Genomic DNA, 23856 nt, shown 5'->3' with positions numbered 1-23856 from the left:
AAGAGTATGTCCTTTTTTCAGACCATCTGCTTTTTGTAGTATTTTTAGATTAGAAATAAAACACACATTTTTTTTGTCTTTATGTAAATAAACACTATAATTATATAATCTTAGTACAAGATTTCTTTGAGTTTCAGCACCTCTTACACTTCTTGCTTATTCCTGGGCATTTCCTGTTTTAGGCCTCTACATTTTAGAAGAACTCCAGTATTTTCATCAATAAAGAATAAATGGTGTGAATGGTACATATTTAAGAGCCAAGAAAAATGGAACATGTTACAAGTTCTGCCTTTATGTAGCAATAGGCATTCCTCCCTTATACTACTGCTGCAAATACATTTGGTATATAATTATTTTCAATTTGACCTGGTTATTATTGACAAGAGGAAATGATTTATTCCAGCCCTCAGGACCACACTCAGAACTCCTTTCCATTTTAGTTACAAAAATACAGTTAATTTGGTAGTCCAATCAGAGTACTTACTAACTTCCAAATGCTTTTTTTTTTATTTTTAAAGTTTGTAACTCTTGGCTGTGAAGGTATTGAGGTGGAGTAACTCCTGGAAGATTATGTTTCTAATTTTCCTGAGTTCGGTCTGTGAACTTTAAAAAATTAGTAAGATTTTATTCTTCCTTAAAACAACACAAAAGAGGAGGTTTGTTTTGTTTTACTTTAAAATGGCTGATGCCGTGTGTTTCAGAGTTGGTTACAAGATTTCATGATCTGTGGTGGTGCATAACGTGTAACCAGACTCCAGTGAAGTCACAATGAAATAAAGTCCTTTATGTGAGTTAAAGATCAGTGGACACCAGCCAACTGTTTTGCGTATCATTTTTTATGACACAGACCTCACTATTTGGGAAATACAAAGTACAAACTGTGGCATACCCTTTGACATCCTTCCAGTATTTCTGGGATGTGACAGGGAGATCAATGTATGTTAGAGAAGGGGATTGAAAATTAGTCTTGGCAATTACTGAACGCCATCGATTGTCACTCACACCCATGTCTTATGTATCACTAACAAAGTTAACTATGATGTACCATTAATTGTGAGATGCATCACATTTCTTAAATGCTAAAATTGGCTGTGAGGAGAGGGATGCTATAATTAATGAAATAGAGTAATATTTCTCTTTCTGGGGATTTTAGGCATTTACTGGTCTCTTTTACATCCAATTTCTCTATCACAAAATAAAACTCATGAGAATATGTTGAAATTGACTAAAGTATTAGTAAAGTACTTTGAGATTTCTCAACTTGAGCAGTGAAAGAATTCATCTCTCCATTCCTTGAGAAAATAAGACTTTGCTGTTAGGGGAATAGGAGTTACTTTCCTAATCTCCTTTCCTGTAATTTTGTCTTTTAACTATACTGTTTGCTATGCAAAAACTGTAAAATATTCTTAAAAGTAATTTCAAATTCTGATGAGAATCATTCATGGTTTTTGTTATCCTTATTAGGTTTTTAAAGCTAGTTGCTTGAAAAGCATCTTCAGGAGGGATTAAACATAACTTAAAAACAAGCACTCAGATTTTGTTCTTGAGTTAACTTTCAAGTGGCCTCAAAAAAAAAAATCTCAGTATGTTTATGAAAACATCAGTATTTGACAGTCTTTATTTTGTGTCACATGTTTTTCCCTCTCAGTTTCCTAGAGTTAATTATTTCGTGTCAGTGTCATCACTTTACCAACCCAGAGCCTCCTCAGTTCCCTCAAGGGATTGGGAGTGTCTTATATTGCCACCATTTTTAGCACCTAAATTACTGGTTTTATTTCTCAGAAATTCTCGCAGGTTCATTTCCTCCTTTAGTAAAGCATGGTTGTGAGAGAGTGCTGTGGTGCCCTTGCCGTTGAGAGGCCAGTTTCTACATTTATCTCCTCGTTACTTATCTGCACTTTAGTGATGGGTAAGTTTTGCAAAGTGCCTTACTTCTCTTTGTAGTACAGCAGCAGGAAGTTGCTGCTTATTGGTGTTACTTGGAACTCACCTCTGCTGTTCCTACACCTCCTTTCCCCTCTTTCTCTCCTTTCAGTTTAAGTTTGTTTTTTTTTAAGGTAATTTTTTTTAAATTTATTTAATTTATTTATTTTTGGCTGCATTGGGTCTTTGTTGCTGTGCGTAGGCTTTCTCTAGTTGCGGCGAGCGGGGGCTACTCTTTGTTGCGGTGCGCGGGCTTCTCACTGCGGTGGCTTCTCTTGTTGCAGAGCACGGGCTCTAGGGCGCGCGGGCTTCAGTAGTTGTGGCTCGCGGGCTCTAGAGCACAGGCTCAGTAGTTGTGGCGCACAGGCTTAGTTGCTCCGCGGCATGTGGGATCTTCCCGGACCAGGGCTCGAACCCGTGTCCCCTGCATTGGGAGGCGGATTCTTAACCACTGTGCCACCAGGGAAGCCCTCAGTTTAAATTAACATTTGATATTTGTGTGAAAATCATAGAACCTCAGGGTTAAAAAGCGTTTCTGATGTTGGCTAGTCCAGGCATTCCTTGGATGTTTGAATCTGTCCCCAGCACCCCTGAAAGGTGGTGGGATGGTTTCAGGGCCTCCCCAGATGTGAATTGGCAGCCTACCCCCCCCTTTCCCTTGATTCATGCTCTGCTTGTTGTACAAGCCAGGATAGGCTGGCGGTGACACTGCTTCCAGTCCATCCCTTGAAAAGTCATGAGGGTCAGTTAGGTGGTACGTACTTTGTACCCTAAACTCTTTTTTTTTATAAATTTATTTATTTTATTTATTTTTATCTTTGGCCGTGTTGGGTCTTCGTTGCTGCGTGCGGGCTTTCTGTTGCGGCGAGTGGGGGCTACTCTTCATTGCGGTGCACGGGCTTCTCATTGCGGTGGCTCCTCTTGTTGCGGAGCACGGGCTCTAGGCGCGTGGGCTTCAGTAGTTGTGGCTCGCGGGCTCAGTAGTTGTGGCTCATGGGCTCTAGAGCGCAGGCTTAGTAGTTGTGGCATACGGGCTTAGTGGCTCCACTGCATGTGGGATCGTCCCGGACCAGGGCTTAAACCCGTGTCCCCTGCATTGGCAGGCGGATTCTTAACCACTGTGCCACCCGGGAAGCCCCTGAAGCTCTCTATATAGATAGATCTGACAGAATAGACCCCTAAAAAATCTACAGCACAATGTAGCCGAGGCTGACTAGTGTACGTAACTCGTATTTTGACTATCTCACAGATTCTCTTTTGTGAGAAAATCGTTGAAGACTGAATTTCATTATGATTAGAGTTCCCTTAATCTGGAATAATTTTCAAAGACCGTTTGTGATAAATTTTTAATGCTCTCACATTACCTACTTAGCTGTCTCTAAGCTCTGAAGACCTTTAGAGATTTGTGCTTTGGCCCCAGAATGTATATGTACTATCCTGGACACTTGCTTCGGTTACTAGGGAAAGGCAGTTTAAATTCTTCTTCTTTGGGACATTTTGTTAACAGCTCAACAAATAAGTGTTCTGTGGAATGTCTTTTGATTTTCAAAACAAGTAAAACCTGAAAATAAAGCAAAAACAAACAGGCAGACCCTCCAAAAACTGAAACCAAAAAATAACACCAACAAAATAATAAACAAAAGGGGGTTGAGGCTAAAACATGGTAGAATTTGCTTCCTGGATTAAGTATGAAATTCAGAATTCTGGCCCTGAAATGACTAGGGGGAGAAGAGATTCCACTAGATTCTGCTGTTGGCTTTTTAGGTAGTAAATGATAAATATTAGCCTTAATTTCATAAGAAAGGGGTGTAAATTTTTCTAACCTTCATCCTCAGGGCCACAGCTATCTGGCAGGATTGGTAGTAGAATGCAGTTTCCAGAGTAAGGCTGAGATCCTTTTCTTTTCTCTCCCGTAGACTACATTTGGTCAATTTTGTGGAACCTGTGGGCCTCAATTACTCCATGTTTATTCCTACCTTGCTGAATCAGGGCACCACTGCTCAGCAAGAGAAATGGCTGCTTTCATCCAAAGGACTCGAGATAATTGGCACCTACGCCCAGACGGAAATGGGCCACGGTTAGTCCACGTTTGAGGCTCAGCGGGTAACCCACCTCAGGACTTCAGTTAACAAATGACTCCTGGCAAAACAAACAAACAAACAAAAATGACTCCTGGCATTTGACTTTTTTCTGCTGCTACACATTTGGGATTTTATTTTTAAATGGTTAAATCTTAAATAAAATTCAGCCTCTTATTTTCTGATAGTTTCTTTCCCCTTAAACTGGTCCAAGACTCTGGCCTGAAGCATCTGTCATTGTTATTTTTTAAAGCTCGTTACCATTGCTGCATACACCCATTAAAATGGGTGTTGAGCAGTTTGGAAAGATGGGGTTGAAAATATGGCAAAGCGCCCCATTGTATTGGTGTCTGATTAAAGACTTAGTTGAAAATTCTTAAGAGGGTTCATGCCTCAGCAACATCTGGAAGATGCTCTGCTTTAATGAAGTTAAAGATGTGGATTTTAATGGGGCAGAGGGTTAGAGTGGCGAAGGTTGTGAGATGGTTTGGGAAAAAGTCCACGATGCTCTTCATTTCTATTTATTCATTTTTCTATTCATGTCCGTGGACTTTATATTACCAGTAATTCTTGGTTAAATTGTTCCTAAAAACCTGGCTACTTTCAAAAAGTTTTGTGTTCAGTCTTGTGAAACAGGTTTGTTTTCATAGATGAGGCCACTGACAGGTTTGAGTGTCTTGGAATTTGAGCTGCCCGGTTCATAATGCTTCCCTTATGTAAATAAAGGAAAGTAAAGAAAAAGAATGAGAAAAGGATGCAGATATCAGGAAGGCTTCATTTTTGTGTTTGATTTGGTGCTTTTTGGTTTGCAAATAGGTTTAAGGAAATGTTCTTTCCCATAATGCCTGTGGGAACTGCAGATTCTGGTCATGGTACAGTTTTATGAACACCCTGCCAAACACCCGTGGCCATCTTCAGGATGGTCAACACTGAGATGACAGACCTGAAGGAAGGTGTCCTAACGGAAGGAATATCACGTTCCTACAATGTTCCTCTCTTGGAGTGTGCGCGGATGTTTTGTAATCTTGAGATAGCTTTGAAATAGGGGGCATAAGATGTAAACTATTGTGAGGCTAAGTGAGTCTGATCTGTGTATCTCTTGTTGGTCTAATCCTTCTGCCTCTATTTATAAGGTACATTTCAAATGTATATTTGAAGGAAGAGAGGAGGAAATGATGACTTGAACTTCACTGGTTTGAGGAGCCCGGAATGTTGGACTGAGGTCCTGTGTTGCTCCGGGCGAGTTTGTATTTGTTAAGAGTTTTCTTTCCCTTATTCCTTCTAGTTTTCGAATGCTTTCTTGTATTCGAACCAACTTTGTCTCAATCTCTATGGTTTATTTAGAGAACAGAGTTGTTTTTTTTTTTTTTTTTTGATTAATTAATTTATTCATTTATTTATTATTTTTGGCTGTGTTGGGTCTTTGTTGCTGCACGAAGGCTTTCTCTAGTTGCGGCAAGCGGGGGCTACTCTTCGTTGCGGTGCGCGGGCTTCTCCTTGCGGTGGCTTCGCTTGTTGTGGAGCACGAGCTCTAGGCGCGTGGGCTTCAGTAGTTGTGGCACATGGGCTCAGTAGTTGTGGCTGGCGGGCTCTAGAGTGCAGGCTCAGTAGTTGTGGCACATGGGCTTAGTTGCTCCACAGTATGTGGGATCTTCCCGGACCAGGGGTCAAACCCGTGTCCCCTGCACTGGCAGGCGGATTCTTAACCTCGGCGCCACCAGGGAAGCCCGAGAACAGAGTTTTAAGATTAGGTCTTGTTTCTTGCTGGAACTTTGTCAGTTCGTATTAGTTGTGCTTCGCTGACTGCTGTTCTTTTCCAGAGAAACCAGTCAGTTTGTTGGCTAATTTGCATACTGTGACAGTACAGTCTTATGTAGAATATATAAAAAGTGCTTCAACATCAACGGGATTGGAAATAGAGCAACTTGTACAGGGGGAAGATTTGACCATTTAAATTCTGAGACTTTGGAACATTGGTCAACAGTGATTATCTAAGTGTTCTCACAGAATTGGCTGTAACTTCGAGTTTGGGACTCTTTCACCTCTAGGTAGCCGCTGAGAAGTGAAGAGACTCAAAATTTCTCAGGCATATTCCAGAATCCTCAAGAATCTTAAAATTCAACCACTTGCAGAAAGTCTAGGTCACCAGTTTTCTCTCTTCCCTCTAGAATTGTGTCTTCCCTCCTCTAAATACACACCTGTCTGTATAGGCACACAAGCCACAACACACATTTGGTCTGTGGGTGCGCGAGCCTTAATCAAAGGCAGAGGCCTGGGCCAGGGAGGGCACCCTCTTCCTGGGGTTCTGGCGTTAAAAGGACAGTCTGGGACATGGTCCAGGGGTATTATCCTGACTACGTTTCTCTGGGTCACAAAGCAGGCAGTGTGTTTGGTCTTCACAAGTATTTGATCATTTCACGTTCTGGCCACTTAATAGGAATTCTTCTTGCCTTTTCTATTATTGTTATTTTAATTATTAAGGAAAATAGAGCTTATGTAGTACATACTTATCATCCTTGAAGATGGTGCAGATTCTTTGCAGATTCCCATCACTAATACTGAAATGTGAAAATACTCTTCCTTTGAAACTTGAAAAATAAATAGTAAACTCGATTTTGTAAGTCACTGATCTTTCTCTCCCTGTATCTCACTGCTCTGTCTCTCCGAGAGTCTCCTGTCTTCTTTTTCCAGGAGGGATTCTCTTACCTGTTGGACTTCCCATGAGACTTGCTCCTTGGGTATTCTAATTTCCCCACTGTTAGTAATAACAATATCAGTCTCTTTACAGAAACTATGTTCTTTGGGTTGTGCCTTTGGAATACCTTTCTCAGAAATGAATTACTACATTTGAAGGGAATGAACACTTTATAGCTTCTGTTGCTCAAGACGTGGAACAAGTTTGGATGTACTTAGTGTGCTTGTGTCTCCATAGTCCCATCAACATGATTACTTTGTTTTCTTGCTACTTTTATATATATCTAAGAGTTAAAGTTTTAATTCTTCCAGTGCTAGTGAGCCTGGATGTTACATGTTTAGCCTACTGTAAACAGGGTTTTTCTCCTTTGAGTGTTGAATAAATAGAATCTGCATATTGATCTTACAAGATTTTATTGTATCCTTCCAGTATTTCTTTCTGTTGCCTCTGTTTGATTAAACATTTTGGCCTTTGTGTAGTCAGTGCATCCTTCTCTGAGTAGGTATAAATTTTCTTCTTCCCGTATCTTGGATAATTATCTTCTATTTTATTCCCTTTTTTGTTTGTTTGATTTGTGTTTAATGCTTTGACTTGTGTATGATACAGAGATGAGTGAACCCCATTAATATTTATATGTTTATTAACTAGTAGCTCTTTCCCCTTGTTATGTTCTTTCTGGTTCATCTTAGAGTTTTGTAATAGTTTCAGTTTATTTATGGAACCTTAAATATATTACATTAATTTTTGTCTTTATTTTTCTCCTAACATCATAAGCTTTGGCTCATTGTTGCTTTTTAAGATGTTTAAAAATCTGATAGAATAAGCCTACTATTGCTATATTTCAATTTATATGTATTTGGTGTTCTTGCATACTTATTCTTCTAGATGAATTCTGATCTCAATTTGCCAAGTTCGAAAACATATTCTGTAGGAATTTAAAACTCATTACCTTAAATCTCTGTATTTTCTTGAGACGTATTAATTTTACTTAGTCCTCTCAGCCAAGAATTAGCAATTTCTTTCCTATTGTTCATTTTCATATCTTTTATTCATCCTATTAGGTATTTATATTTTCTCTTAATTAAATCTGTAATATTCTGAGCTAAATTACTTAACAGATTTTTAAAATATTTTGTTGCTCTTATAAATCACCTTTCTCTTTACCAGGGTTTTCTATTTGAATGGCTCTAATGGATAAGAATGAGTGATTTTTTTTTTTTTATCCTGGTTTTTCTAAATTCATTTATTATTGATGGTGTTTTGTTTTTGTTTATTTCCTAGGATTATAATCATACTGTCCGTGGAGATACTATTTTGATTTCTTCCTTTCTCATATATTATTCATCTAATCATTTTGTCCTCAGTATTGACTGCTAGCCTTCCCAGCCCTGTATCATGTAGGAGAGCCTGGGAAGGCCTTCTGGTGTTACGGTTTTGAAAGAATCGACTCCAGCTCTTTACCAAGCAAAATGTTGGTGCTTTGCAATTTTAAAATAAATTAATTAAAAATAATATATGATCTTTATCATGCATAAAGAGTATAGCAAATACTTGATTTAAATCAAAAACTCTCCAGGTCACTTTCTCCTTGTAACATTTCTGCATTTCATCCACCTCTGAATAATCCTTACCCTAGCCACAAGAGACATTTTTCTCCGGAAAACATTTTTCTGCTTCAAGACAGTTTCTGATTATAAGTAGTTTTACCCCTGCCCTCCTGAGTGTACTCTGTGGTAACCCTTGGTGGCCCTCATTATTCCCGAATACACGCCCACCCATGACGAGTCTGATGGGCGCCTCTGAGCGGCCTCTCCTTCACCAGGAATCGCTCTGGTTTCTAGTCATGGAAAGTAGCCTCTCCACACTGTGAGTGGTTGGCCCCAGGCTACAGCTTTCAGTCCTACTTCAGAGTTTTCCTCTTTTAGCTCCTAGGCGCACATTCATTTTTCTTCCTACACATCATTCTTTTAAAAACAGCACAGTTGACATTCCTGTTTGTGCGTGAAAGGTACTCTCTCGTCCCTGGAATGTGTTTTTCCAGGGATTTCCACTTTTTTTCTTTTCTTTAACTTTTTATTTTGAAATGATGACAGATTCATAGGAAGTTGCAAAAATAGCACGGAGACGCCCCGTGAACCTTTCACCCAGTTTGCACCAGGGGTGACATCTTACAGGATTTCCACTTTGATGCTTCCAAGTCTGGCTCTGATTTTGGCAAGTCTTTCTAGTGTCCCCACCGTTGTCCTCAGCCCAGGTTGCACTAGAAGACGTGATTAGGAGATGAGATTCTTGTCCTTGTTTTGCCATTATCTTTTTGACCTGAAGACACATAATTCATCTCAGCTTTAATTTCTCTGTAAAATGAGGAAGTTATTCATGCATTCTTCAATCTTTATGTGATTGGTTAGCTGAAAGCTCAGCCCACCCGCACCCTCATTGGAACACATCACACATCAGCGCCTGCCTAGAGCACCCTGTCCTGATTATTTTCCTCAAGTGGAACAATGGGAGAAATTTTGAAACAAATGTTTAGGCTCATTTCTAAGATAGTGAGCATAGTAAGAGTAATACAGAATTGATTAATTTTGAGCTGGAAGTTAAATAAAATGCCAGTAGCATGCAACATTACAAAGCCATATAGAACTATTTCCTAGCAGAAATAAATTCACATAAAAGTCTAAGGCACCTGCAAATTTTAAATGGAAAAGAATGACTTTAGAAAGTGGATTTAAAATGACAACTAACATGTTTATTATCATTTGTGATAATTCCCGTATAATTGTAATGGGAGCTTGTTATGCATGAATCTGTTATTTGTAAATGTTACGGTCTTCACTAAAAATCGCATGTCTTTTTATTTCTGAAATTAATTATTGGGATGAAGAGCACTGTCAACTTTTGTATTACATTGTTTCAGTAGCATGTGGCTGGATATTTGTGATGGATCCAAATGAAATGACCGGAATTATGTGAGGAATGTGGATTAATGCTGGATGTTTTATGGACAAACAGAAAAGATTCTAGCCTAGAAGCATTATTGGAATTAGATTCTGGAAAAACTTTTGTCCAAGAGAACCACTGTGTTCTCCTGTCTCAACTTTTCATTAGAATAAATAAGTCATTGTACAACTTAAATTCTCCATTCCATCCAGCCTTTTCAGGTTTTTTATTTACTTTAATTGCAAGGCTGGAATCCTCTGCCTTGCTCACATGGTCTTGTGCTACACAGGCTTTGGCATTGGTAGCCAATCCCTACTGAGATTAATTAATTTTAGAGATATGAGTAGCATTAGAAAATACTTCTCGCCAACGTAAGAAAAATGGAAATTGCTAAGAGTTATAAAGTAATACAGACAGGGCAGTGCTCCCGTCCATGATAAAGTCCACCCATTAATTCATACTTAACAGAAGGGTTTTTGTCTCCTTCCCTTGCTCTGTTTGTTCAAATTGCTGATTCTCTCACACCTGTTGACTCTTCTCTCAAATGCCCGTCCTTGGTATTTCTTTGAAGCTTTGTGCACCGAGGGCAGTCTGGGCCTCTGGATCTTCACTTGGGCATGTTCCTGCCCACCTTGCTTCACCAGGCAACCGAGGAACAGCAGGAACGCTTCTTCATGCCCGCCTGGAACTTGGAGATCATTGGCACTTATGCCCAGACAGAGATGGGTCATGGTACGGTGCATTCAGTCTACCTTCTGGGTTGGGCGGGGCCCTTTGAGCTTGGCATGCATGGAGTGTCCACCACGTGTCAGCAGTGGCATGTCCACCTGCTGTGTAAGATCTGTTTGAATGCAATCTTTCTGCAGCGGCCAGGGTTTTCACACGTGTAAGTCTTGGCATAGACAATGCTTTGGTCGGTGGAAATTAAAGCTTATATTATCACAGACATGCTGATTGATTATTCATGGTTCCCCTTCAGAAGGTCAAGAATTACAAGTCAGGCCTTACTTAATAAGTGATTTTTCAAGTTTACTGAAGTTGTATGGAATTTGTGTGTATATAGAGTCTGAACCCATCTCTTTTTCTTCATTACTATCTGATTATCTTTGCTACTGATACCTTAATGAACTTGCACAGATTGCAGAAGAAATACAGATTAATAGAATGTGTGCTCTTTGACTTGCTGAAGGGAAATGAGTGGCTTATATAACCAAAACATGCAGCATTTTGTACCTTGACGTTATTTGTGCCTTGATTCAGTAAATTCAGTAAAGTTCTGAAAGTGGCTTTGGCCAAAGTTTAGAAAAAATAAGATAAGTTGTACTTCCGGGCAGTTGATTTCACACTCTGTATGTACCGCCTTTCTTCTTTTTTTTAAAAAAAAAAATTTTATTTATTTATTTATTTTTGGCTGCATTGGGTCTTCGTTGCTGTGCGTGGGCTTTCTCTAGTTGCGGAGAGTTGGGCTACCCTTCATTGTGGTGCATGGGCTTCTCATTGTGTGGCTTCTCTTATTGTGGAGCACGGGCTCTAGGTGCGCGGGCTTCAGTGGTTGTGGCACGTGGGCTCAAGTAGTTGTGGCTCGCGGGCTCTAGAGCGCAGGCTCAGTAGTTGTGGCCCACGGACTTAGTTGCTCCGCGGCATGTGGGATCTTCCCGGACCAGGGATGGAATCCGTGTCCCCTGCATTGGCAGGCGGATTCTTAACCAGTGCGCCACCAGGGAAGTCCCTGTACCACCTTTCTTTTTTCTTTCCATCCCTCGCCTGTCTTTTCCTGTGAACTGGATGGGGCTGGAGGTGGTGGCTGTGCCAGGTAGCATCCGTTCCACATTGGTATCTGTGTTTGCCATTCATTTACTTCTGGCTTCTCTTTTCCTACTCAGACGTTTCAGAACAGCTGGTCTAGTGTATATTTGCCACTTGCTCCTTACTCCTGTACAACTTCATCTTCATTTGATTGCTAATTTGGCTTTCAGCTTCTGTGGTAAATAGTATTTTAGAGGATTTTCCTAAGACTCGAAGTGGAATACTATTTGATTCAGTTGTGCATTTGAAAACGTTTTGTCATTACCTGTTCTGTTTAATATGCTACCTCGTGTTCTATAAAAGTTTTTTCTTTGGTGAAAGGAGTCTTAGTGTCTGATTCCTTGATTCCCACACAGGGGAAGGTTGTGGATCACACATAAACTGTCCATTTCTGTTATTTAACTCGGGAGTTTTTAAGTGTTTCACAGTTTAAGTGTTTAATGAGATCTGGCATTATCAAAGCAGTTTGGTAAAAGGTTCTCAGCATTGGCTACAGGATAGTATTACTAGGGAGGGTGTCACTTAGAACACTTTTCTGTAACTTCTTTCAAATAATTTTGGCACGTTTGTATTAGGATTTAAACATCTCCATTATAAATAAAAATGGAAACTCTTCCTGGTCACACTAGTGAACCAGCCAGGAATAAGTTAAGACTTAGCGTTGAGTCTGCAGGGTGAACTTGGACCTTATTATTGGACTTTTAGAAATTAAAAAAAGTCGCTGTTCCAGGTCTTTTCCACATAATGATTATAACTTTTTCTTTTTTTTTTTTTTTTTCGCCGCACGGCGAGGCATGTGGGATCTCAGTTCCCCAACCAGGGATCGAACCCGCGCCCCCTGCATTGAAAGCACGGAGCCTTAGCCCCTGGACCTCCAGGGAAGTCCTGGTTATAACTTTTTAAGTTCTTGTTTCCCTTTCTAGCATTCATTCTGAAATAAATTCTCAGTTTACAAGAACTTTAGTCGGAGTCTCTTCCTGTCACGTGTTCTCATTCTTTGTTATAATACAGAATTCCAGAACATTGCATTGGTGTGGTAGACACAATACAAATGAGTTGAAATTGGCACACTAACAACTTAGATATGCCTTTAAAAGGTCAGTTAACTTCCCTGTTAAATTCGTATCCTGTGACCTTAACGAAACTATGATTCTAATCTGCCTTTATTTTACATTTTCTTTTGGTTGATCTAAATAAATGTTCCATATCCACTGCCACAGAAGTGCACTAAATCAAGTACAGAAATGGAATATGCTTGACATTTATATTTTCAGCTTAATAGGAACAAATCAGGAAATTACATACTAATTAATTAAGCATAGGAAATTAACGTATCGTGGTTATCAACCATTTGTAGTTCATCTACAGATGTTTTGTTGTTGTTAGATTTTGTTACTCTCTGAGATGCTAGAGCTTTAAAGGACTGGGCAGGAGATTCTACCCTGTACCTATTTTTTCCCATATTCTATCTGAAGTAGGTGTAATTCGTTTTCTTAGGAACTCATCTTCGAGGCTTGGAAACCACAGCCACTTATGACCCTGAAACCCAGGAGTTCATTCTCAATAGTCCTACTGTGACCTCCATCAAGTGGTGGCCTGGTGGGCGTAAGTGAATTTTTTAACAGTTATTGGATGTTTTAAGATTTATTGCAACGTGTTTAGAGTGTAGAGCTTATATGAGAATATAATTTTGAAATATAGAAAAAGCTCTTAGAACTTAAACTATTCTAAGCTATTTCACATTCTCTTGTGTTGCATGTTACAGATATTTATACATTTTGCAAAGCGCAGAAAGGACAGCTATCTTACTCTGCTTTTCATGGTTTTTCAATTAAATATTCTCGTGTGTTAGCATAGTTTCCATAGTCATCATTTAAAGTAATTTAGTTTTCCCTGTTTGGTTAGTCATTTCCATACTGGAAAGCGTTTGAGTTGTTTTCAAATTTTTATTATAAATAGCTTTGACATGAAATTTATTTAATATCATCTTCCATTGTGAGTTATTGTTTTAGGATATATATTTCAGATGATATTAGTGGTTGAAGGATTTTGTTATTCATGTTATATATTTTAATATGTGATGTTACATTTTGATAGGAAAAAAACTAGCATGCAAAAAAAGAAATATTTCTGGGTGCACTAACCAAAAATCTCTTAAAGCAGCTGTATCCCATAGTACTTTCTGCAATGATGGCATATTCTCTGTCTTTGCTGTTCAGTATGGTAGCTACTAGCCACTTTCAGCTTTTGAGCACTTGAAATGTAGGTAGCTGACTGAGAGACTGAATCTTTTATTTTATTTAATTATAATTAATTTAAATGTAAACAGCCACGTGTGGCTAGTGGCTACTGTTTTGGAAAGCCCTGCCTTAAGGGAGAAAAAGGATGTAATTTAAAGTAATGTTCTAGGATTATCCTAAAAATTTCTTTATGTAAATGAATGAAAAATAAGTAGAAAAGAAAGCCTACTTTTTAAAAATGCTATCAAATTAACATGCTGTACGCCTTAAACTTAGACAATGTTATATGTCAATTATATCTCGATTAAAAATGTGTTTATATATTTTAAAAAATGAAGGATTGCTTTGCCAAAATTCAATGAATTTTAATAACTATCAGCCTAACTGGATTTCCTTCTGAAAACTAGGCGTGGCACTGTCATAAGAAAAGCTCTCTGGGCACGCTTTATTGATGGAATCTAGTGTTATATTTAACATATGCTTTTTTTCCCCCTCTTTTGTTTCTGTGAAAATGTAAACATGTTTGCTCACTTCCCTCTCTCGTTCTCGTTGATGTTGCAGTTGGAAAGACTTCAAATCATGCGATAGTACTCGCCCAACTCATCACTCAGGGGAAATGCTACGGATTACATGCCTTCATTGTACCTATTCGTGAACTTGGGACCCATAAGCCTTTACCAGGTTAGAATTGTTCATCTGATGTTGAGGTGAAAGTTAAACCAATCACTTTCTTCTGCAAAAAGTATAATACATAACTAAAGAAGAGGAGGGAAGCCAGGAATTCCAGAGCATAAACACCTTGTGACTTTCATCTGCGGTAGGTATTACTGTTGGAGACATTGGCCCCAAATTCGGCTATGATGAGATGGATAACGGCTACCTGAAGATGGACAATTACCGCCTTCCCAGGGAAAACATGCTGATGAAGCACGCTCAGGTACATTTAGACAGAAAATAGGAGGAGAGGCGTCAGGCACGGGGCTTTCAGTGGCTGTTGGTAATCACGGGGTTAGAAGGGTCTGTTCTTTTAGAAGGTACTAACAGGTTTTTACTTCTGAAGCTGCTTTTACTATGACCATGAAGTCAAAAGCAGTTGGCAGGTATGAAGAGCATGTTTTGTTTTGCTAAACCAGTGGGGCTCTAACTTCTGCGTGCATTAGAACCACCTGGAGGGCTGGCTAAACCCTAGAGTGCTTGGCCCCCAGAGTTTCTGATTTAGGAGGTCAGGGTGGGGACTGAGCATCAGGTGATGCTGATGCTGCCTTTCTGGGGACCACACTTGGAGAACGACTTGCCTAAACTGCCACTTGGTTTTAACAGAAGGAAGCATCCATCTCATGTTCTTTTTCCAGGTGAAGCCTGATGGCACATACGTGAAACCCCTGAGTAACAAGCTGACCTACGGGACCATGGTGTTTATCAGGTCCTTCCTTGTGGGAGAATCCGCTCGGTGTCTGTCTAAGGCTTGCACCATTGCCATCCGATACAGTGCCGTGAGGCATCAGTCTGAAATCACGCCAGGGTAAGGGTGGAGTCTGAGATGAGCTTGGTACTGAAGACCTGGCTTGGACCCCATCCAAATATCAGAATTCCCAAATGTGTTGTGGAGAAAGTGCATTTGCTGTAAAATTAGCTAGGATGGCATTGTACTGGGTCTGAGAACCTAGACTTCCCTTAAGTGGAAAGATGAGAATAACCACCTAATTATTACTTTTAACCTTCTAAGAAAAACAGTAATATTACTTGAGCTTTATAAATGAAATGTTGAAAACACTGAAGGTGGTGTGAAGATTCTAGTTGCTACTAACAGTTACAAATCGGGTATAGTGAAAGTGACATTAAACTTGATTCTCTGTTGTGTTCATGGACATGGTTTATTCTTGCTACTGCCTATTACTTGGGCATGACTCTTTGATAAACTTTTTACTCTTAAAGAAGGAATAAAGAAATTGATAAGAGCAGACCTGCTTAGACTTCAAATATTTAACTCAGTGCATTGGGTCTCCTCAAATTGTGGTCAGAATATAGTTTATTCAGCCATCTAGACCCCTTTAACGTTGTCTTCCTCCTGTGAAGTTCATGAACTTTGGTTCCGGAAGTTGCCATGAGATACAATTTTCTTAGACTGGAAAGACTAAGAAAAATATGAAAGTCAACTAGAAAATCCTGTCCACCTAAGGCAGCTCATCAAGGTGGTTAAGCACATGGTCTTCTATAGCCAGATACCCTAGATTTAAATCAAGGATCTGCCACTTATTAGCTCTCTACCCTGGGTAGGTTCTTAACCTCTCATTTTCTCCATCTGTAAAAAGGGGGTAATAAAAGTTAACCTCACAGGATCTTTATAAAGATTCGATAAATTAGTCTTTCAAAGTGCTTAGACCAGAACCTGGCACATAGTAAGCTCTGTATAGGCATTTAATTTTTTTCCCCCTTTTTTTATATGCTTTAGTGAACCAGAACCACAGATTTTGGATTATCAAACCCAGCAGTATAAACTCTTTCCCCTCCTGGCCACTGCCTATGCCTTCCAGTTTGTAGGCGCATACATGAAAGAGACCTATCATCGGATTAATGAAGACATCAGCCAAGGGGACCTGAGTGAGCTGCCTGAGGTCTGCGTCATGTTTCGTTCCCTTGTGGGCACCCTTCTGGTTCATATTTGCCTATTGGATCATGTCCGGAGAAAATTAAACATTGGGATATCTTGAAAAGAATCCATATATTCTCAAAAGATAGAGAAAATTTTCTAATTGAGAGTGGATCAGATGTGAAGATGCGTGGATTTGTTTTTAAGTTGCAGAATTACTGTACCATGTTGGTCATTTATTAATCAAAGGAACTTAAGTGGTGCCTTTTTTGCCAAGTAAAACAGTTGAGAAGGGAATGTGGGAATGTTACTAGTTCAGGCCAATCAGATGAGCATGCTTTTCAGTTTACAGGGCATAGCAAGTGATTTTGTTTGGTTTTTGTTTGGTTTTGTTTTTTTTTGGCTACGCCACGTGGCTTGTGGGATCTTAGCGCCCTGACCAGGAACCCGGGTCCCTGGCAGTGAAAGCGTGGAGTCCTAACCACTGGACCGCCAGGGACGTCCCTGCCAAGTGATTTTGAAAGTGACGAGTGCTGTTAAGTGAGGCTAAGTGTGTCTCATTGGAATGTGGGCTGTCAGCACCGCACATGTTCTGATGGCCTGTGCTTCTCCCTTCAGCTTCACGCCCTCGCTGCCGGGCTGAAGGCTTTCACGTCCTGGACGACTAACACTGGTATTGAAGCATGTCGGATGGCTTGTGGCGGGCATGGCTATTCTCACTGCAGTGGACTTCCAAATATTTACGTCAATTTTACCCCAACCTGCACCTTCGAGGGAGAAAACACTGTCATGATGCTACAGACGGCCAGGTGAGAATCTAATTCATGATTTCTCATATGTGTTCTCAAGAATGTTCGAGTCCTCTCCTTTGGTTCTTATTCCCATGTTTTCTCTTCTCATTATATTTGTTCCAGAAAGATGTCATTTTTGCCTTCCATCCTGACCCACGGTTTTTTCTTGGGGTCAGGCTAGTATGAAACAGCTGTCACACAGCTTAAAGTCATTTCAGGAGTTCGTTTTATTTCTGTTTCACGAGAAGCATAGTTGCTGAAAGCGTGTGTCCTGGTGACTTTCAGGTTCCTGATGAAAAGTTATGACCAGGTGCACTCAGGCAAGTTGGTGTGTGGCATGGTGTCCTACTTGAATGACCTGCCCAGCCAGCACATCCAGCCACAGCAGGTGGCCGTCTGGCCAACCGTGGTGGATATCAACAGCCCTGACAGCCTGACAGAAGCGTACAAGCTTCGTGCGGCCAGGTGAGCACACCCTCAAGAGCTGGGACGGGGCCATGGGGGCCTCTGTGGCCAGGGGCTTGACGGGAGAGGCGGAAGGCACAAGTACTAGCGATCACTTCCTTGAGCTCCAGTTTTCCAGTTCTTTTCTTTTTTTAACAGATTAGTAGAAATTGCTGCGAAAAACCTTCAAACTGAAGTGATTCACAGAAAAAGCAAGGAGGTAGCATGGAACCTAACTTCCGTTGACCTCGTTCAAGCAAGTGAGGTCAGCGATGGTCCTCTCTCCCCCTCCCCTTCTCCGTCCTTCACCAACCCCCTCATTTTCTTAGTGCAGAAACCGTATCACTGTTGAGTCTTTTTCAAAGGTTCTTGCACTCTGGTGTTTTCTTTTTATCTAGGCACATTGCCACTATGTGGCAGTTAAGCTCTTTTCAGAAAAACTCCTCCAAATTCAAGAGAAATCCATCCAAGCCGTCTTAAGGAATTTGTGTCTCTTGTATTCTCTGTATGGAATCAGTCGGAACGCAGGGGATTTTCTTCAGGTATTTTCTAAGTTTAAGTCCTTTTATTTATGTATTTCTTAATTTTTTATAGAAAAATAATTGTAGTTTACTTTGTGGTTGTATGTGTATATATACATATATAAATATATTTATACGTACCTGTGTAATATCTCTGTTTGCTTGCTTGTTTCTTTCAGGGGAGCATCATGACAGAGTCTCAAATCACCCAAGTGAACGAGCGCATAAAGGAGTTACTGACTGTGATTCGCCCTGACGCTGTTGCTCTGGTTGATGCATTTGATTTTCAGGATGTGACACTGGGCTCTGTGCTTGGCCGCTATGATGGGAATGTGTACGAAAACTTGTTTGAATGGGCCAAGAAATCCCCACTGAACAAAACAGAGGTAAAAAAAAAAAAAAAAAGTCTTTTCACCTTTTGAAATTGTTCATTTAAATATTAAGGCAGGAAAGACCTCTTGAGTGATCATCTGTGAAAGCTTTGAAAGCTCTCATGGCCACTTCGGACAGTCTCTTTCTTTGAGCAACAGGTTCTGAAGGGAACAAGGTCATTCCTGCGGTGTGCAGGTTTTTAGTTTTCCCCAACTATCTAGCAACAATTGAAAAATTTCAAATGTATACACAAATAGAATACTCCAGTGCATCTCCCCCGTACCCTTTGTCATGTTTCAGCAACTGTCTGCTCATGGCCAGTTGCGTTTCATCTGAACCTCCCAGCTAAGAATTACTTTGAAGCAAATCCAAGATATCAGATAATTTTATTCATAGATATTTCAGTATGTATCTCTAAAAGATAAGGACTCTTCTTAAAAAACGTAAACACAATGCCATTCTCACACCTAAACAAATTAACAGGAATTCTTTAATATCATGAACTACGTCCCAGTCAGTGTCCAGATTTCCCCAGTTAGCGCGATTCTTTTTTTTCTCCCCACTTCAGATTTTTTGAATCAGGATCCAAATAAGGTTCAGATAATTTCTTTTTTTTTTTTTTTCCCCCCAGATAATTTCTTGATTAAAAGTATGCTATTTTATTTTATTTTATTAATATATTTATTTATTTATTTTTGGCTGCGTTGGGTCTTTGCTGCTGCGTGCGGGCTTTCTCTAGTTGTGGCGAGCGGGGGCTACTCTTCATTGTGGTGCACGAGCTTCTCATTGCGGTGGCTTCTCTTGTTACGGACCACGGGCTCTAGGCACGCGGGCTTCAGTAGTTGTGGCACGCGGGCTCAGTAGTTGTGGCTCGCAGGCTCTAGAGCACAGGCTCAGTAGTCGTGGCGCTCGGGCTTAGCTGCTCCACGGCATGTGGGACCTTCCCAGACCAGGACTCGAACCCGTGTCCCCTGCATTGGCAGGCGGATTCTTAACCAGTGCTCCACCAGGGAAGTCCAAATATGCTATTTTAAATTGCAAACTCCGTATCAGTAATTTTTTCTCTCCCTTCCCTGCAGGTCCATGAATCTTACCACAAGCACCTAAAGTCACTGCAGTCCAAGCTCTGAAGTGTCTTGAGGACAAGTTCAATCTGCTCCCAAAAGTAACTGTACTCTACTCCCCTTATACCTGTCACACAAATTTGCGTGGAATCTTTATCAAATTTAGAAAAGCTAGAGCAAATGATAAATTGACCCTTTTCTCTTTTTATAAATGAAAAAAAAAAACAGATTTGAGATTAAAGGAAAAAACCAGATGTGTTTTACAAGTGCAATTAACGCTGAAAGAGACCTGTTAAGCATTCAGAAAAAGCTTTAAGAAATGCAGTGTGACTTCCATCTGTAATGCTGCTGGTCCCAGGAGGCCAGGACTTTCGATAATTAGTAGAATTTAACTACTAAGTAGTTAATTATTTTCACATCTTAATTGTTAATCACTGGATATGCAAGTGTTTTTAAGCAAAGGTATTTTTTAAGTGGGGGTAGAACCCTTCCAAGCTTTCCTGCCTTGGGCCCTGGCTAGAAAGCAGGACTGAAGAAGAGGGCCTGGGGAAAGAAACTAATCAGGAAACTTGGGGTGTGTGTGTGTGTGTGTGTGTGTGTGTGTGCGCGCGCGCGCGTGCGTGTGCATGTGTGTGTGTGTGTGTGAGTGCGTGCTTGATACATTGACATGTTTCCTGCCTGCTTGCCCTCCTTTGCTGGCGTATTGTTCCTGTCTACCTGTTCACAGTAGCATTTTTCTAACACAAGGATTTCTTCAGCACAGACTACTGCAGGGTCACTGCCCCATGTGATTAGGAACTAATCTTCCATTGGAGGGTTTCCCTAAATTGTTGCTCTCGTAGCAGTACAACTCCCTTCGCCCCAACTTCTTGGGAAGGGGTAGACAGCAAAGTTATCTCTACATATAACTTTTGGCAACTGATGGGCCCTCCAAATCAGTGGTTTTGATCTCCCTCTCTCTCTCTCTCCCTCCCTCTCCCTCTCCTGAGAGAGATGCAAAAAAAAGGAGAAAAAGAGAGTCACATTTCCTTCTTAGTAGAATAAGGGCAGGAAGAGCTATCAGTTATGGTTACTGTAACTTTGGTGACCATATTAATGAAATTTTCTGGAACAATCCAGATTCCCTCTATTCTGTCACTTTGGTGTAAGCTGTGAAAATGCTCGGTGGTTACAGTGTCTGGCCTTACAAAAAGAAAAGCATCACTCGCCGCCTCTTACACCCAGGAGTTGCACAGAAAGATCCTTTGACAAACCATGTGTTCTGATTTTTGGATCAGAAAATATAATCATTGAAACTGTGGCTAAAGGATAAATGGAAGTTCCATAGAAAATCTGTTTCTTATTGTATATCTGGCATTATTTTCAGTATGTTTCTAGGAGCTTTTTCTGACTTGCTAAATTGTTCTTTCAGCTGAAATCTAATTTATACAATCATTCTATATTTAAAGGCTAAACATGTATCTCTTAATGAATTTTTTCTTAAAATCAGTGTAAAACAAGTCACTTGGTTTTTTGTTTTTGTTAACTCTTTGTGACATCTGCCTCATGAAACCAGTTGTTCTAGCATCAGTCTTGAGAATGTAGTATGTAATTCAGTGGAAATGTAATTCCTGTCTTGGGACCTGCCATAAAATCTATCCCAGTGGAACGGGTAATAGGAGATAAGGTCCAGCGAAGAAATACTGTCAGTTGACACAAGCCTTTATCTTTCCACCAGGAGAACTGATTGATAATTGTGTTAAGACTGAAGTAAAAAAGCACCCTGTTAATCTCATTTGGGTATATCTTTGACTAGATCAGATTCTGGGAAATAACAGAGAGTAAATTCAAATTCCTTAATATTGACCTGTTAAATGTAGAATTGTTTCCAATTAGGGGTTAAAAATCTTATTCACAGAGGGATATCCATGGTCAGGATCTAAGGGTGTTTGAAATGACACCCACCCAATCCAGCTGCATAGATCTGGGATCTAAGCAGGTTGGAAGAGGTGGTGGACTCTGTAGAGCCACCTTCAGTCCAGCACCTTGAGTTTTATTTAAAAACAATCTGATATTGACAGTATTTTTATTAACATTGGAATATTTTGTCTTGAACTTTGTTCTCTGTAATTAAAGAATAAAGATATCGTAAAACCTCACTTTGTTACTATCAAGATGGAAAGAACGTGCCACATAATTAAACATAAGTTTAAATTATGAAGAATTTTAAGATACAGGTGTAGGTAACACTAAACAAAAGAAGGAAGGAGTGAGAACTGCCTAAGCAGATAAGGCTGACTGGGCCGTGACGCTGTCATTGCAGAGCATCTGAGTGCTCTGTCCACACAGGAATACAGGTCTCTTGGCTGCTCGTAAGGAAGCAGCAGGCCCAGCCTGCTGTCCCTTAGAAGCCGGACTTTGCCACAGATAAGTTTGGTTCTGTGGGGTTCTTTTATGAGCCGTTTTCACAAAGAGTGCAGATAAATTTCAACCTAATCTCCAAAATGATGATAAATCTCAATAGAATTAGTGAGATTTTTCTGTTAGATGATACTGATATAAGCCTTTGAAGTTTCATAGAGGTTTTTGCTATTTGTAATGGATGAAGGTTGATACTTCCTCACGTATTTGGAGTTCTGCTTCATGCTCTACTCAGTAGATAACCGAGGTGTACTTAAGTGTTTGGACATGAGTGACCTCAAAGCACAGTTGGCCCCAAAGCCTTTGGGGGCCTTCATTGTTCTTGTCTTCAGAACATAGTACTGCTAAGTAGCAGCTTATCTTCAGAACATTCACTTAACATTAACCACGTTCAGATACTTTCTGAGAACTCACTGCTTGTAATTTCAGATACCATATACCTAGAGGCGTTTAACAGTTCCTAAAGTTAACATGTTAGATCTCAATTCTTGGATTCTCTCAGTGCAGGGCGTGGTCGGGGAAATATATTCAGATTCATCATCCTCGAGTCCTCTGGGGAACAAAAATTCCTTAGACAATTGACTGTTGGTCAAAGTTCCTCCTACCCCTTTCTGAGTTTTTTCCATCCATCCTAGTAGAAAGGGAGAGGATTAGATGCAGATGGCCTGTAACACCCACTAATCTTTTTATACATGTGGAAGGGATTTTATAGCTCTTCTTCAGGCAGTAGCTCTGCTGCAGCTGGAGAGGACCAGTGCCAGGAGAATGATGATTCTGCTTGAGACGAAGAGTTTTTTTGAGTCTCCTCAGATAAAGGTTTTGATCATTTTCATGGAATAACACAGAGATCATCTCAGCTAATTGAATATTTACTGATCCATTCCTGGAGGATTAGACCAAGTCATTGTAAATGATGAAAATGTATTTTCATTTTAAAATATTGGTGGAGTTTTGCTTATAGTTGTCCAAACCAAAATTTTCAGTACCTATTCCTGTGGTCCATGATAGTAAACTTAGAAACATAAGGAAATTTTAGAGTTACTGGATGTTAGCTGTTGCAGACCTGCAAATTCCTAGATTCGAAGGGATTTTGTTTGATTTTGATTTTGCCTTAAATTTAAGTGAGCCACTGATTATCTCTGGAAGATCACGGAAAATTGGGAGTGATTTTAAGAATTCCAAACCAGGGACTTCCCTGGTGGCACAGTGGTTAAGAATCCGCCTGCCAGTGCAGGGGACATGGGTTCGAGCCTTGGTCCTGGAAGATACCACATGCCGTGGAGCAACTAAGCCCATGCACCACAACTACTGAGCCTGCGCTCTAGAGCCCGCGAGCCACAACTACTGAAGCCCGCATGCCTAGAGCCCGTGCTCCGCAACAAGAGAAGCCACCACAATGAGAAGCCCACGCACCGCAACGAAGAGTAGCCCCCGCTTGCCGCAACTAGAGAACGCCAGCGTGCAGCAACGAAGACCCAACACAGCCAAAAATAAATAACTTTAAAAAAATAATAATAAATTTTTTTAATGTATAAAAAAAGAATTCTGAACCAAAATAAATTGTTTTGCCACATTACTGTCAACTGTTTCACAGATTAGGTAACAAGTATGTGATCTTCCACATAATATTCCAACTGATGATTGCTACTTTGTAAACAGCATTTTATTTCCAATTGCTATGGATTCAAGGAAATGACTTGTATCTTTTGGAGTGTGTAATTACTTTGCTACCTTTTTCCCCTTTAACTGTTGTGGTTTGAGTTTGGTTCCTACCTGACGAGATGCATTTAGCATGTATTGTTACCCATCCCTGGCAGGACATGTCAGTGAGGGTGGGAGTACCAAGGAGGCGTGGGGGGTCCAAAGCGTGAGAATCATGGTTGGACAGTGGTGACCCACCAGCTTTGCTGGGCCTGCGAAAAAGCCAAACCACGAACTTCTTCTTTTGTAAAACTGAAAAACCCCTAATAAAATCTGTAATCAACACAAAAA

General features: G+C 40.2%; 1 protein-coding gene across 4 annotated transcripts in view; it reads left to right on the top strand.

Moving 5' to 3' along the window:
- Positions 1-23856, top strand: part of ACOX1 (acyl-CoA oxidase 1) — a 25384-nt gene extending 1528 nt beyond the window's left edge. The window contains exons 2-15 of one of the 4 annotated variants that reach the window (XM_059908229.1): positions 1783-1909; positions 3840-4000; positions 10208-10368; positions 12940-13047; positions 14244-14363; positions 14504-14619; positions 15035-15204; positions 16135-16297; positions 16891-17081; positions 17349-17528; positions 17667-17772; positions 17906-18049; positions 18208-18414; positions 19480-23856. In XM_059908229.1, coding sequence (XP_059764212.1) covers positions 3936-4000; positions 10208-10368; positions 12940-13047; positions 14244-14363; positions 14504-14619; positions 15035-15204; positions 16135-16297; positions 16891-17081; positions 17349-17528; positions 17667-17772; positions 17906-18049; positions 18208-18414; positions 19480-19530 — 1782 coding nt within the window. In that variant the 5' untranslated portion in view covers positions 1783-1909; positions 3840-3935 and the 3' untranslated portion in view covers positions 19531-23856. The remainder of the gene's footprint in view (positions 1-1782; positions 1910-3839; positions 4001-10207; positions 10369-12939; positions 13048-14243; positions 14364-14503; positions 14620-15034; positions 15205-16134; positions 16298-16890; positions 17082-17348; positions 17529-17666; positions 17773-17905; positions 18050-18207; positions 18415-19479) is intronic. The other 3 variants (XM_059908230.1, XM_059908227.1, XM_059908228.1) reach the window with 3 other exon arrangements.

The sequence above is a fragment of the Balaenoptera ricei genome, chromosome 20 (assembly GCF_028023285.1).
Source record: "Balaenoptera ricei isolate mBalRic1 chromosome 20, mBalRic1.hap2, whole genome shotgun sequence".
Taxonomy (NCBI): domain Eukaryota; kingdom Metazoa; phylum Chordata; class Mammalia; order Artiodactyla; family Balaenopteridae; genus Balaenoptera; species Balaenoptera ricei.
Note: the sequence above shows the minus strand (reverse complement) of the source record. Positions and strands in the feature narration are given on the sequence as shown.